The following is a 13,964-nucleotide window of genomic DNA, read 5'->3' as shown; positions in this document are numbered from 1 at the left end:
CTTCCTTGATTAAGATCCCCCCTCTCTGCCCTGCTGCTCCATTTGCGCTCTTAGTCTTTATGAGAACTACATTTGGACACAGTTCAAGAAGTTTGACACCATCCAGGACAAAGCAGCCTGCTTGATTGGTCGCCTTCTTCCTTCACTCCCTCCACCACCAACATTGACAGCCATGTGTACCACTGCAGGAACTCACCAACACCCCTTAAACAGAACTTTCCAAACCGACAACCACTACCATCTAGGAGGACAATGGAGAGCAGATACATGGGAACACCTCCATCAGGAAATTCCCATCCAAGTCACTCAGCATCATGACTTGGATATATATCACTGTTCCTTCACTGTGTCAAATTCCTGGAACTTCCTCCGTAACAACACTGTGGGTGTATCTACACCACATGGACTGCCGCAGTTAAAAATGGCAGATCACCACCACAATCTCAAGGATGGGCAATAAATGCTGGCCTAGCCAGCAGTGCCCACATCCGGTTACAGCTAAAATACACCTCCCCTTTAAGATATGCAGGCTAGCTATGATTCATGCTGGCCATTTACAAATTTTTATTTTATTTATTTATTAGTCACAAATAGGCTTACATTCACACTGCAATGAAGGTACTGTGAAAATCCCCATGTCGTCACACTCCGCCGCCTTTTCGGGTATAACGAGGGAGAATTTAGCATGGCCAATTCAGCTAACCTGCACATCTTTGGACAATGGGGGGAAACCGGAGCACTCAGAAGAAATCCACGCAGACACAGGGAGAACGTGCAAACGCCACACAGGCAGTGACCCAAGCTGCAAATCGAACCCAGGTCCCTGGCACTGTGAGGCAGCAGCGCTAACCATTGTGCCACCATGCCACCACTTGACCCCCTCCTGAGCATGTAGCCAGTCAGCAAAGTGTTTGGAGTTGGGCTGTACTCCAGAATCAGGCTAATGAGTAATCAACACAGTTTGTGTGCTGCCCAGACTACCTCAGCCAGACATAGGGTAATCGTGCATTGTGACCTCCATGCCTCAACACCAAAATAATCCAAATTTTAGCCCATTGTTTTCACACCAGGAGTTTCCGTCTGTACCATTATTGCATTTTGATATCTTAAAACAATTTTGACTCGCACTGAGTAATTCAAATTTAATTTTGAGAAGTGCAAGATTGCAGATTTGAAATGGAGAAACTAGTATTATAAATTGAAACAAAGAAATGTATGACACCAAATATTTCTTCCTTCCAGGTTTGCAAATAGACTGAAAACTCTAACTTTTGAACATTTTGACATCGCAGCAATATCATGGGACATTGAGAGGTTGCATTAGGAAAATGCCCCAAATCTTTTGATCATCATGCGTCCGATACTGGTAAGACTAAAAACTATCCACTAGACTTGAATACACTTAAAAAGGGTGGACTTCTAATCCACATGCAGAAGAACTTGTCAAGCACAGATATCCATTCAAAGAACAGTGAAGAGAATCAGCATAGAAAACACGGCCCCTTTTTATGTCATGAGCAGTTGTAAAGTAAGTTTAAATGTCCAAAGTGAATTTTAGTAAATGGGTGGGTGTATGAATGGGTAGGGTGATAGGACTAATAGGTGGTTGAGGTAAGTGGGTAGGTGAAGTGGTAAGTGGTTAGGGTAGTACGGTGGCAGGTGGTTGAGGTGGTAGGATGGCAGGTAGGTGGGGTGGGTAGGTGGGTTAGTGGGTGGCTCAGAGGGTTATCAGGTCAGGGGCAAATAAATTCAGGTCAGGAAAGGAAATTGTGTTGTGCAGCGGGTAATCAGGTCGAGTCAGGGTCAGGGGTCAGGAGTCAGGTGGGTGGGGTTAGTTGGGTTGGTTCAAGAAGACAATCATGGGATCAGGGTCGAGAGGGGATGGAGTCAGTTGAGGGGGGTGACGGTGGGTCAGTGAGAGTTATTAGGGGGTTAGCCAAGAATTAGACTAGGATTTTTCCATCTAACATTTCCTAGATAACTATTCAGGTAAGCACTGTGGAACTATTCCGTGGAACTGTCTGAAGTCTCCAACTCTAATTCAGTGTTGGAAATTTTTCTGGAGGGTCCCAGTGAGCATGGAAATTGCTCTTTGGAAGTTCACACATCCCACGGCATCAGCACATTGGGACTTCCACAGGGTCCCGACGCATATCTTGGATAAATCCAGTCTCTGATGATCTGGAGACTGGAAACTCTTTGCTCATATGTTTTTAGTCAAATCAAATTTAATTTAAACCACTTCCTCTACTTACTCCCCATGGAAAGCATGTGAATAATAACTCTGGGTTAGTGTGCTGAGCATCACCTGATGCTGAATTTATGTATTTGCAACTCTATTATTTTTCTATTTACAGAAACAAACATGGAGATTAGTTACACAATTCATATCAGGGCTGAAAATATATTACTTCCTTGCAGCGAGGTAACAAGTCAGAATGTCAGTTTAAATTAATTGGAAGCGTAAATAAATGGCAATGGTATTTTTATGTATACCTTGATATCATTGTTTGGATGCGCCGCACGGTGGTTAGCACTGCTGCTTCACAGCACCAGGGACCCAGGTTTGATTCCCAGCTTGGACCACTGTCTGCATAGAGTCTCCACATTCTCCACATGTTGACATGGGTTTCCTCTGGGTGCTCTGATTTCTCCCTCAGTCCAAAAGACGTGCTGGTTAGGTGCATTGGCCATGCTAAATTCTCCCTCAGCGTACCTGAACAGGCCCCAGAATGTGGCGACGAGGGGATTTTCACAGTAATATGATTGCAGTGTTAATGTAAACCTACTTGTGACGCTAATAAATAAGCTTTAAACTTTTAGCTTATTCATAGAATCACAGAATCCCTACAGTACAGAAGGAAGCCATTCAGCCCATCGAGCCTGCACTGACAACAATCCCACCCAGCCCTATGCCGTAACCCCACATATTTACCCTCTTAATCCCCTTGACACTAAGGGGCAATTGAGCATGGCCAACCTAACCCGCACATCTTTGGAGTGTGGGAGGAAACCCACGCAGACACGGGAAGAATGTGCAAACTCCACACAGTCATCCAAGGCTGGAATTGAACCTGGGTCCTTGGTGCAATGAGGCAGCAATGCTAACCACTGTGCCACTGTGCCGCCCAAATTATTCAGCAGCTCTGAGAACCCAACATCCCAACTATAACACAAGGAAAATACTGCAGAGGCCAGAAATCTAAAATAAAAGCAGAAAAGAGTAGAAATACTCAGCAGATCAGGCAGGGCAGCACCTGTGGAGATAGAGATGGAGTTAATCTTTCAGACTGATTGGTCTTTTATCAGGTCCCTATCCATAACAAGGTGGTTACTATCAGAAATATTAAATATAGTTCATCAGAAATGCATTCTCCAATTGTGCTGTTTATAATTCAAATCTAGTTACACTTCAATTTTACAATATTTAGGGGAAGGTGTCCTGTGTGATCTAAACTATAAAGTTGTAAACCTGTTAATAAAGAACATGTTTACAATTTTGCAATACAAAGCACACATGGGACATGTTCTGTTGTGTCTACTAACACGGCCAATGCTGAACATTAAGCTATTTAAAACAATCTCTGTAAAAAGTTACAGGATGTATCCTTGATTCTGGTTTATGGAGTGTTGTTTATTCAGAGTGGCTGTTAATTTGAAGTGACCTTATGCAGTAGTAGAGTTACGCATGTGAATAGGCATCAATTGTGTTCTTCCAGTATGAGGTCTATTGTTAATCTGAGATACATTGTTGTAAAAGTTTAGTGGAAGGTCAGTGTTCTTGTAGTTGTGTCATAAGTGTCTCTTTAAGCATTCAACATCATCCTTGTGTGTCATGATGAGGTAAAGTATCCAGGAAATGTTGCAGACCACCACCCTTACACAGCTGGGTTAAAATGTTCAGGAAATATGCGTCAGTGTTCCTAGAAAAGCAAGAGTATACCGCTACAAAGTATCTCAGATACAGAAATAGTTACTCCAGAGTATAACTGTATTACCATCTCAAATAAAGTGTATTCAATGATATATTAAACAATTTCAAGCATTATTTTATGAGGCTGAAACTCTTTCCCCCCTCCACTCCTACAGCTCTTACTAGGGTATTTGTTTTATATCCAGCAGCAGCATTCCAATAACTTACCCAAGTCTTCACATTTGAGATAGACAATAAATCCAGACAGATCATCTGACAATGCATGTGTCAGACAATTTCAGCCAGGCTGGTAGTCTGAGATCCTACTCCTGATCACTAGCCAGTGACCCTTGCTAGAAAGTGAATGTGTCTGGATGAATATAGAATTTAACTTGGTTGTGATATTTGTCACACTTGAACAACCTAACAGCAATTGCTGTATAGACTGACAAATAAATGGTCAAATGCCAAAATACCAGAAGACAACCTGTTCTTACAGAACTGTACCCCGGCAAGACTCTGCCTTCAGATAGGGGGATTAAACATCACTAAAACTGCCAAATAATGTTTCCTAATAGATTTTCTTTATTTCCAAATAGTGTTTTGCTGCAGACTACAGTTCAATTCTACCAGGCTGAGCCCTGTTAAAAATGGAGTCTTGGACAGATCCTGGTTACCAACTGCAATTATGTGGATAGACCCAGTGAGACCTTGTGAACTTAGAGCCTTAGGTATAACCTCAGTGTACAAACAAATTGTATCTATTATTCCTTATCTGCTGTTAACTATTTAGACTCTATCAATGTCAATCAGGCTCAAAAATGTCCAGCCAATTCCCATTGAAATAACTGACATTTTTTAAATTCTTAGTAGTACACAAGGGTAAACAATGGTACAAAAGAAAGATCCTTATAAGCAATCTTGGAGTCTTTGGAAACAATAGCAATAAATCTTGTGTTGACAAAGAGAGAGAGAGAGTGGCAAGTAAATGTAATAATGCTCAATCTAAATCAAAAAATAGAATTAACTACTTAGGTCAAAACTCTGTATTTTAGGACCAATATTGAATCTAGTCTAAATATCTTAATCAATCAGAGGTTTTAATTAAATAAAAGAGGTAATGAATGTCCCCTCTTAAAGGAACACACACTAATGAACTGCAACAAAAAAAATCATTTAAAGGAAACTTAACAAATTAAATTAAAATTACATTTCCAGGGTGCACTCAGTCCCTTCAGTGTCTACTAGTTGCCGAAGGACTCAAATGTATGGGCAGACCTTGCATGGTCCCCATGCATGCAGATAATCCCCATCATTCAGTTCTGCAGCAAGCAGTGACTCAAGAACACAGACAAAATTACTGATGAGTTTGAGCAAGATGGTGAAAGCAATAGTTCTGTGAGCTGATGAATGGATACATGTGAAATGGACTCAACCTGCATGTACCTACAGCAATTACCTTTTAACCCTGTTATTGCTAGGGTACTAATGGCTTTTTACGTGTGCATATAGTCAAGCCCTGAGCATTGGTGTTGTACATATATATAGTACAGGGTTTGTCGGGATATGTTACTTGTTTACATCACTGTAGAAGAAAGATAGGCAGTCAAGCTGAATGGCACTCACAATGCTGACTGGATCTGTTAATGGCCACATTGGTGAAGCTCAGAAGCAAACTTTTAAGGAGACCCCATCAAGAAGAAGTGCCTTGGAATATTTAATTATGTTAAAGGTGCTATATAAGTATATGTTGTTGCCTTTGAGGTCCTCCAATCTGCCCACTCCCCTCCACATCAGGTAAACAGTCTAACAGTGTTTATATGCATTGATCTGACTGCATTAAATTTAACATATTGACATCACAAGCTGTAAGAATGAGTCTTCTTTAATTGCTAGAACTCTGATCATGCAGTTCATACATTCGCAAATTGTGATCCTAGATCCAAACTGGTACATGAGTTCATCAGATTTATTTGTTTATTATTATGACAAAAGTTGATCCCACATCAAATAAGAACATTTCTGTAATTTAGACAGAAAATGAGAATGTTTCTGATGAATATTAGAGACCATTTATTGTGTCAGTAACCAACATAGAATGCTGACCAGATCAATCTAAGCATTCAATGGGAGTTGGCTAGCCATCTTTGCTGATGTCAAGGCCTGTATTCAGAAACAAATTATGTCCAAGTTTGCTTGATGTCTGTGCACTTTCTTTTTCAAATGCTAATAAATGTGAATTTGCAGACTGGAGAAGTATACTAATTTGTCAGGACTAATAGCTGTGCTAAGAAAAAAATGCACAGAAGAGAAAAATAGTTAACAGGGCTAATTTTATGAAATCACATTCCTAGCAGAAAGTCTCACCTATGAGGATCATATACCTTAATCGTGGATGTACGGTCCCCATGATTTTCTACTCACTCATTTTAATAAATACAAAACTATGCACATGCACTTGAGGTGCATGCACTCTAGGTGGGTAAGCCATTTCACCAGGAGTGTGTTTTTTTGTAAGATTTCACCCAATGTTTTGGCATTGGTATCGATGGAATTGCATAATTTGGAATGCATGGATGATCACATTTTTAAAGTATGTTTTATTCATCAATTTTGCAGGTTATTTAAATGTGTAAGAAATATGCCCAGTAAAGGCATTTTAATCCTTTTCTATTCTTTAATTTTGTTTGCATCATTAGTAATTTTCTACATCTTAGTATTATTTGGCCTATATCTGACTATCTGCTTGTATGATTTTCACTGTCCTTCTACATAGACAGGAGAACATGATTGGCTTCCCATGTGATCTCCAATAGAAGATATTGAACAAGATGGATAACAGTATGTAACTTGCTTCATTCACCTTTAGAAAACTACAGTAAATGACTCTCCCATCTTTCTTGACATGACTATGACTTACTGCTGCCCACTTTCAAAATTATACTGGCATAAAACATATAGATGCTGTAAAAACTGGATTTTTGGTTTATACCTTAAACTGCTGTGATGAGTTACACGCAAAGTAACAATGCTAAATTGACACAAGTGGAAAAAGAGCGAGATTAGCTACTTTCAGATAAGAATTGACAGAGTTGCAGAAATACTAATAAAATTCATACTAACATGCAATAAAATGGAATATGACATGTTTAATCACTGGAAACCAATAGGTTTAATTATAAATGGAATACAATCCCAAAACACATGCTAAAATGGAAACTTGTGTAACAAAATATGCTTTTACTTGTAAAGAGGTGGTTCTGCTAAAAAAAGGATAATAATATTAAATAATATTTTTTGCCTGCCCTTTCAAGTCCTTTCAACTTGCTGGTCGCAAGTTTGGGCTTCATGAAGACAACACCTCTTAAAATAATGCATGGGCCCAGGGTTGAAAGGTTTTGCTGGTTTTTGTATGCGTTTAAGATTGCTACAATGTCATTTTGAAAGTGGCATTTACTTCAGAGTGACATCAGAACTACAGTCCATCTGATATTCAAACGAAATCTGATACCAGCTTTTAGACCACCATTTTCATTGCATTCATATTTTCGATTAAGCGCTTCTGTTTCTATCTGAATGAATTGATAGCATTTAAAAATCTATCTGCAGTTTGTTTTAAATGCTAAAACATGATTGAATAAACTTATTTCAATTGCGCTGTGGTTTTAATTCTAAATCACATTTAACATTTCATGGGCGTTAATCAAATAAAGCAACTCATGATATTCTGACTTTGGTCTTTTATCAAAATATAATACAAAATTCGACAGCATGATGCAGACACAATATCAATAATTTTAGTATCAAATATCCCGTAGTCCTTGCCATATATGTTCTCTTTCGCGATGTTCAGTAAACAAGAGCACTGCACTCTTTTGTTGAATCAGATATTGATTAGATCATTTCTCCAGAGATAAATCTGGTGGCAGCTTCCCCCCGCCAAAGAAACACCTCATGCCTTCTCCGGATTTTTAAATGAACATGGCAGTCCACCTTAACCCTTTGCTCCTACAAGATGCGGAAAGGGTGGAAGACGGAATCTCGGTTTAAAGGTCGTTCCTTCACTGTGTGAAAGAAAATGGTTCACTGTTAAAATATTTCACACTCCCAGTCACGCGTCGCGATCCAATCAATTTTAATTCAATCTGCACAAAGGTTTCTTATTCTGTTTTGCATCGCCTTGTGTTGGTCTTGGGCGTTGATCAGAAAAAAATGTTGGGTTATTGGAAGTTTATCCATTCCCCTTCTTTCTCTTTGGGTCATCCTTGGGTTGAACGCTCTTAAGGATCGAAGTCGCCATGGTAACCAGCAGCTCGGCTTCCAAGGGAAGCAGGCAAGAAAGCTTGGATTGAGCTGAGCCCAGACTCCATTCCATCATGTACTGGGTGAAAAATAAAAAGGGGTGGAAAGCAAACACAGACAGAGATAAAAATGCATCAAGTTAGTACCCACTGTCTCAGTGTAACAGACCAGACGATCAGTCACCATCAGCAAGCTAGGACCTTACCATAAAGCCCCAGGACCATGTGCAGTTTGCATTTACACCATAGCTAGAGGGGGGTGGGGTGGGGTGATAACAAGAGGGAAACAAAATCAATAATCTATCCACACGTATATTCGCATTAATTTGTTTAAGCTACGAAATATATTTGTCGAGGATCTCCAGACGCAGCAGAACTGATTATAAAAGCCAGACTCCCAACACGGTAGCGATGGCACATCCAATAGTAACCCAACGGCACCGGAGAATTAACATTTAACAAATCATTTCACGTACTCCTTCATCGGCTGGAATCCAAAGTTGAACCCTTTTACTTATTCCACGCACTTTAAACAAAAATAGAGAGGAAAATACTCCACCCATTTCGGATCTACAATAAGAGATGCAGTCAGAAGACACTGAAACAGAGAAACGATGTGTGTTTGCCTATCAAGCGGAATGGTGAGCAGAAAATATAAAGGGGGAAAATAACGCCATTGATAAATAACATTTTCCTTGGCGGTGGCTATTTACACCGTTATTGAAAGCAGGAACAGCGGTCCAAATGTTTAAACAAGTTCCTTGATGAGGCGGAGAGACCACTTTTGTCCCTGTATGTATTTCTTCCGGGGGTTTTGTTTCTTTGATTTGTTTTTTTGCTTATCATCAGTAAACTAGATCTCAAATCGCCAGCATCAGAAATTACCATCCTTGATTGAAACCCAATTAGCTGTGTGAAGCCATTTAATCCAAGGCTGGGAAGAAGGCACTTTCAACAAATTGGACATGCCACTACACTACATACATATATAGATTATAGAAATATTTGCATCTCATAGCAAAACTAGTGCAACCCAATGTAAGCAGTGAGAAATCCCAGATTTCCCCTGCACCTTTTTGGCGATACATTTGGCGAGAAAATATTCTTGATTGTTTGCTACAATTGCAAGCTCCTCCCTCAGTGGCTTGTGATTGGCTTTGGGCGGGATTCGGAAGGCTGTGATTGGATGTGGCTGGATTCGGAAGGCTGTGATTGGATGTGGCTGGATTCGGTTGGCGTCATTGCTAAGGAGCCCATTCATCTATGCATTTGGGCGTTGGACTCTGCATGTTATTAGCGCTCAGGGAGATTTCTCCATTTTCCCCCCTTGTTGAAGAGCAAAAGCTACAAATCTCGGATCTTTTTTATTACCGTTGCAACGTGGCCTTTTTCCTCCCCCCTTCATTTTTTTGGGGGGTTTATTTTTTTTTGTCGCTCTGCATAGGATTTGTTGCAGGGAAGTTAAACTTTTTTTTTCGGGGTGTGTGTGTGTGATTCCGGCTCTTTTTTTTCACTCCACTCCTCCTTCTGTCTATCCGTCCCCGTGTGTGTGTGAGTGTGCAGCATTGAAAAGCCAGGCGTCTTTGTTCGCTTGCTTTCTTTCTTTCGCTGGCTCGGAGTTTCTTTGTTGTACAAGCATGGGAGCCCAATTTTCCAAGACCGCTGCAAATCGCGAAACTGTTGCTGAAAAACCAGGAGAAGCCGCAGCTGGATCACCTTCTAAAACCAACGGCCAGGTTTGTATTTTATAGCCGCTTCCTTTTTTTTATTTGCACTGGGTTGATGGAATGATTGTTGAGACCCCCGCTGAAGATGCATTGTAAACGTAGAAAACCTGGTCCTCTGCATGGAGGCTACCAGGGAGCATTTGGGGTTTGATGGTTTCCCTGAAACAGAATAATGCTTGGTGATCTTACTAGGTGGTTTAGAAAGGAGCGTTTCTTTTTGTCGCGCCATTGTGTTGAAAATGGTTAAGAAGCAAAATTTGTAAGTGACGTGTGGAGAGCATTTTGGATGAAAGCACGGTGAGGATTAAACAAAAGTGGTGCTTTGGTTTTCGTTGGGTTGTGGCGATTAGGAATATTGGACTCCTTCACGTTGGATTTGCCCATCACCATTTCGACATGTCCTTTTGTGTTCTAGAGTGGAGATTTCCCCATGAATTAAAATGAATGTCTGTCTGGTTGGCGGTGTGTCGGGCATTGTGTGTAGTCGGTGTTAGGTTGTATGTTCTTGACAGTGAAATTTATGGACCATGTTCTTCGAGTGGGATTTAAAAGGCGTGAGCCCGCCTGTCGCCAGCAGAAGCGGGATATTGGTACGGGTCTAACACCTCGCCTTTTGTGATAGCTGCTACTCCTGCACCATGCCACTGTGGGAGAACAGCGACACTCAACCTGGCTGGGAGAGTGGCGTCTCGTTAAATTAGAAGCTGGCTTTCTAGTTTATTTGATGCTAGGGCGAGTGAGCAGCAGCTCCTGATTGGGCTGGTGTCTGCCGGCTATTGGCGCTGGACTCGGGGAGCGGCTGAATGCTCTGTTCACTCCCCCGCCAGCAGTCACAGTGGCCCGGGGACGCCTCCTAGCGGCTCCGGGCTTTCTTTCCGCTGCAGTGAGGAGGGTACAGGTTAGCATCGAATGAAGCAGTGGGGGTGGGGGGAGGGGACAAAAGCCTGGACGCCAATCTCCAGGTGGATTCAGCGCTATAACGTGCAGTGAAGGGATTTAATTTGGACAGCTCGCTTCATTGCAATTCAGATGTGTGGACATTGGGTTCATTGCGATTCAGAGCGAGGTGGACATTTTGATTCAAAGATGCATGGAGCACTTTTCAAAACAAAATGTCTATCTTCGATAAGATTGAGCTTTTACTTCGGAGGGGTGGAGAAGAGATTTGGGGGGGGTTTGGTTTTCCAATTCCTTCACTTGAAGGATCAGTGGTAACACTAGAATCTGGTTCCTGGAGCAGATGGCGGGTCTACCTGGTTTGCATTGTCCCGGTTTGCATTGTCTTCCCCCAACTCGAGTGAACAGATGTTGGGTGTCAAGTCGCCTTTGCCTGCTGTTGGCACTGGCAAATGTCCCCCACATGCTGCAGAGCGTGTGCTGGGCGAGGGAGAACATCCCCAATTCCCTCCTCCCTTCCCTCCCCTCATCATTTACGTAACCAATGTCGGGCCATTTTGTGCGTCGCCTCTTGCTATCTACTCGGTGTTGTTTTTTTAATAAGCCACCATTTTGTGTCTCTCTCCCTCTATCTCATCTCTAGGAGAATGGCCATGTCAAGGTGAATGGAGACGCCTCTCCAGCCGCTGCTGCTGCCGCCGCCGCCGAGCCCACCGAGAAAGAGGAGCTTCAAGCCAATGGTGCCACCCCGGCCGAGGAGAGCAAAGAGGAGGAGGCGGCGGCGGCAGTGGCGGTGACCGCCGCCGAGACCCCCAGCGAAAGCAGCACCCCGGCGGCGGCGGCGGTCACCGCCAAGCCCCAGGAGACCAACGGGGAGACGGCGGAGAGCAGCAGCTCGCCGGCTGAGGGAGGGGAGGCAGCCGCCGCTGGCGCCTCCAAGAGCGAGGAGGCGGCCGCCGCCAGCCCGGCCACCAACAACCAGGAGACCCCCAAGAAAAAGAAGAAGCGCTTCTCCTTCAAGAAGTCCTTCAAGCTCAGCGGCTTCTCCTTTAAGAAAGCCAAGAAGGAGAGCGGGGAGAACGCCGAGAATGAAGCGGCGGCGGCTGCTGCTCCTGCCTCCGGGGAAGGGGAGAAGGAGCAAGGCGCCGCCGCTGCTGGTGCTGCGGCAGGAGAGACCAGCAATGCCGAGGAGAGCAAGCCCAGCCAGGAGGGAGATGTCGCTCCCGCCGCTGCTGCTGCCGCCGCCTCTGTCACCACCAACTCCGAGGAAAAGAAAGAGGAGCCCAGCGCCTCGCAGGAGGCTAAAGCCGAGGAGAAGGCTCCCGAAAGCGCGGATGTACAGGAAGCCAAAGCTCCCGAGGAGCCCAAGGCCAACGAAGAGAAGCCCACAGCGGAGCAAGCCGCCTCCAACCCGGCCCCCAAGGCTGAAGCCTCCACAGCCGAGCCGGAGGCAGCAGCGCCAGCAGCCGTCCAAGAGCCACCAGCAGCACCGGAGCCAGCTGTAGCACAGGAGGTAGCGTCCGAGTCCAGTCCAGCACCAGCCACTACCGACTCAGCAGAGTAGATCCAAAAGTCCAAAACTTGGGAGTGATAATCAAAAAGGACCTTTTTCCATGTTTGTTTGTTGGAGTGGTGCCAGGTACTGGTTTGGAGAACTGTCTAACCAGGGATTTTAAAGGCATTTTTATTTTTAAAAAAAACAAAATCCCATTGCATTCATTCTGTTACCACCATTCCAACAGGCAGAGATGAGCCCCGAACCTCGCTCTGTCAGATTTTTTTTTTTTGCATCAGTATTACGGTTTTTGCATATTTTGCATCATTTTATACAAAAGTTTAAACTTTTTTGGTCAATCTATGGACACGTCCAATGGTGTGGATAATCTGGGTGGGTAAATCCTGGGTAAAATGTAAATGAAGTAATATTGGAACCACAATGCAGTGGTGTAGTTGCCAAGTAAATGTGCCACAAACTAATGATGTAAAGGATTAGTCTTTTAAAAAAAAATTAAAATTTACAAATCTTACAAAAGTAATCCATACAGTTTACAACACTAAGTCTTGAATACAAGAAAGCAAGGACATCCGTGTCAGAAAATCAATAGTTTTAGTAATACATTTAAATCATAGAAACTTTTCACTTATCTCATTTTTAGCTGTACAAGTCAAGTGATAAGTAGAAGAAAAAAAACAAGTTGTATAGGCGTTATTGTTTATTGCTGGTTCATGACCTTAAAGTGTAATTATGTATTACAGCAGGGTGTTTTTAACTGTGATTATGTATAAATGAAAACTTAATATCAAGAAGCACATGAAGTTTGCAACTCTTCACCCTGCCCATTTTGTAAAATTGCAGTCATCTTGGAAGATCTTTTAAACAATTTTAAATGAAAAGCTGTGATAAGTGGAATGGTTGCTGTTTATATACTGTTGTATGTTTGGTTACAGCAGTCAATGCTTTTTTTCAGTCGTCTTTGACAATTGGGAAAACTCTTCAGATGCAATGCGTTTTGTGTAGCATCTTGTCTATCATGGTTTTTTGTAAATACTGGAGAAGCTTTGACCAATTTGACTTAGAAATGGAATGTAACTTTGCTTACAAAATTGCTATTAAACTTCTCTGCTTAAGGTGTTCTAATTTTCTGTGAGCACACTAAAAGCGAAAAAAATAAATGTGAATAAAGTTTCGACTTAGTGTTTTTTATTATGCGCCTCGTTATCCAGCTTTGAGGCATAGTTCATGGTCACACTTGAAATGTAGGCTGGTTCATCAAACTGCTATATCACAGCTGAAGTGCCAAGGAGGAAGGTGTTCCAACTGACCATATTTTGAGGGAGTGCACAGAACAGAAGGTGGTTTTTTTAAAAAAAAATCAGATGCAGATTGCTTAAAATGCAAATGCTTTATTCACTGAATGTCATCACATTATGCACTTTAAAACAATGTTTAATTGCCTTAATTTTCAGTACTTTTTCACTTTTCACCCTGTCTCTCTTCTCCCCCACCCACAATGATTGTTATCAGTGCTGGAAATTAGATACCTAAAAGTGATCGCAAATTAGTGAGCACTAAGGTCTCGTCCAGCTGGCTAATTTTTTTTTATTTGCAATTTCATTTTAAGTCAT

The 13,964-nt window shown here is 42.3% G+C and overlaps 1 protein-coding gene across 1 annotated transcript; it reads left to right on the top strand.

The window, feature by feature from the left end:
* Nucleotides 1-9,454: 9,454 nt before the first annotated feature.
* marcksa (myristoylated alanine-rich protein kinase C substrate a) lies at nucleotides 9,455-13,526 on the top strand. The gene is made up of 2 exons (XM_078212711.1): nucleotides 9,455-9,950; nucleotides 11,482-13,526. Exons 1-2 carry the CDS (start codon nucleotides 9,852-9,854, stop codon nucleotides 12,400-12,402), a joined length of 1,020 nt encoding a protein of 339 aa, XP_078068837.1. The 5' UTR covers nucleotides 9,455-9,851; the 3' UTR covers nucleotides 12,403-13,526.
* Nucleotides 13,527-13,964: the final 438 nt, after the last annotated feature.

This window comes from Mustelus asterias, chromosome 5 (assembly GCF_964213995.1).
Source record: "Mustelus asterias chromosome 5, sMusAst1.hap1.1, whole genome shotgun sequence".
NCBI classification, from domain to species: Eukaryota; Metazoa; Chordata; class Chondrichthyes; order Carcharhiniformes; family Triakidae; genus Mustelus; species Mustelus asterias.
The sequence above is the reverse complement of the archived record's forward strand: the minus strand, read 5'-3'. Positions and strand labels throughout refer to the sequence as shown.

Excerpts from the sequence above, each read along its gene's own strand:
- marcksa (XM_078212711.1), top strand. The coding sequence starts at position 9,852 with ATGGGAGCCCAATTTTCCAAGACCGCTGCAAATCGCGAAACTGTTGCT. Across the intron at positions 9,951-11,481 it reads CTTCTAAAACCAACGGCCAG|GAGAATGGCCATGTCAAGGT; the intron begins GTTTGTATTTTA and ends TCTCATCTCTAG.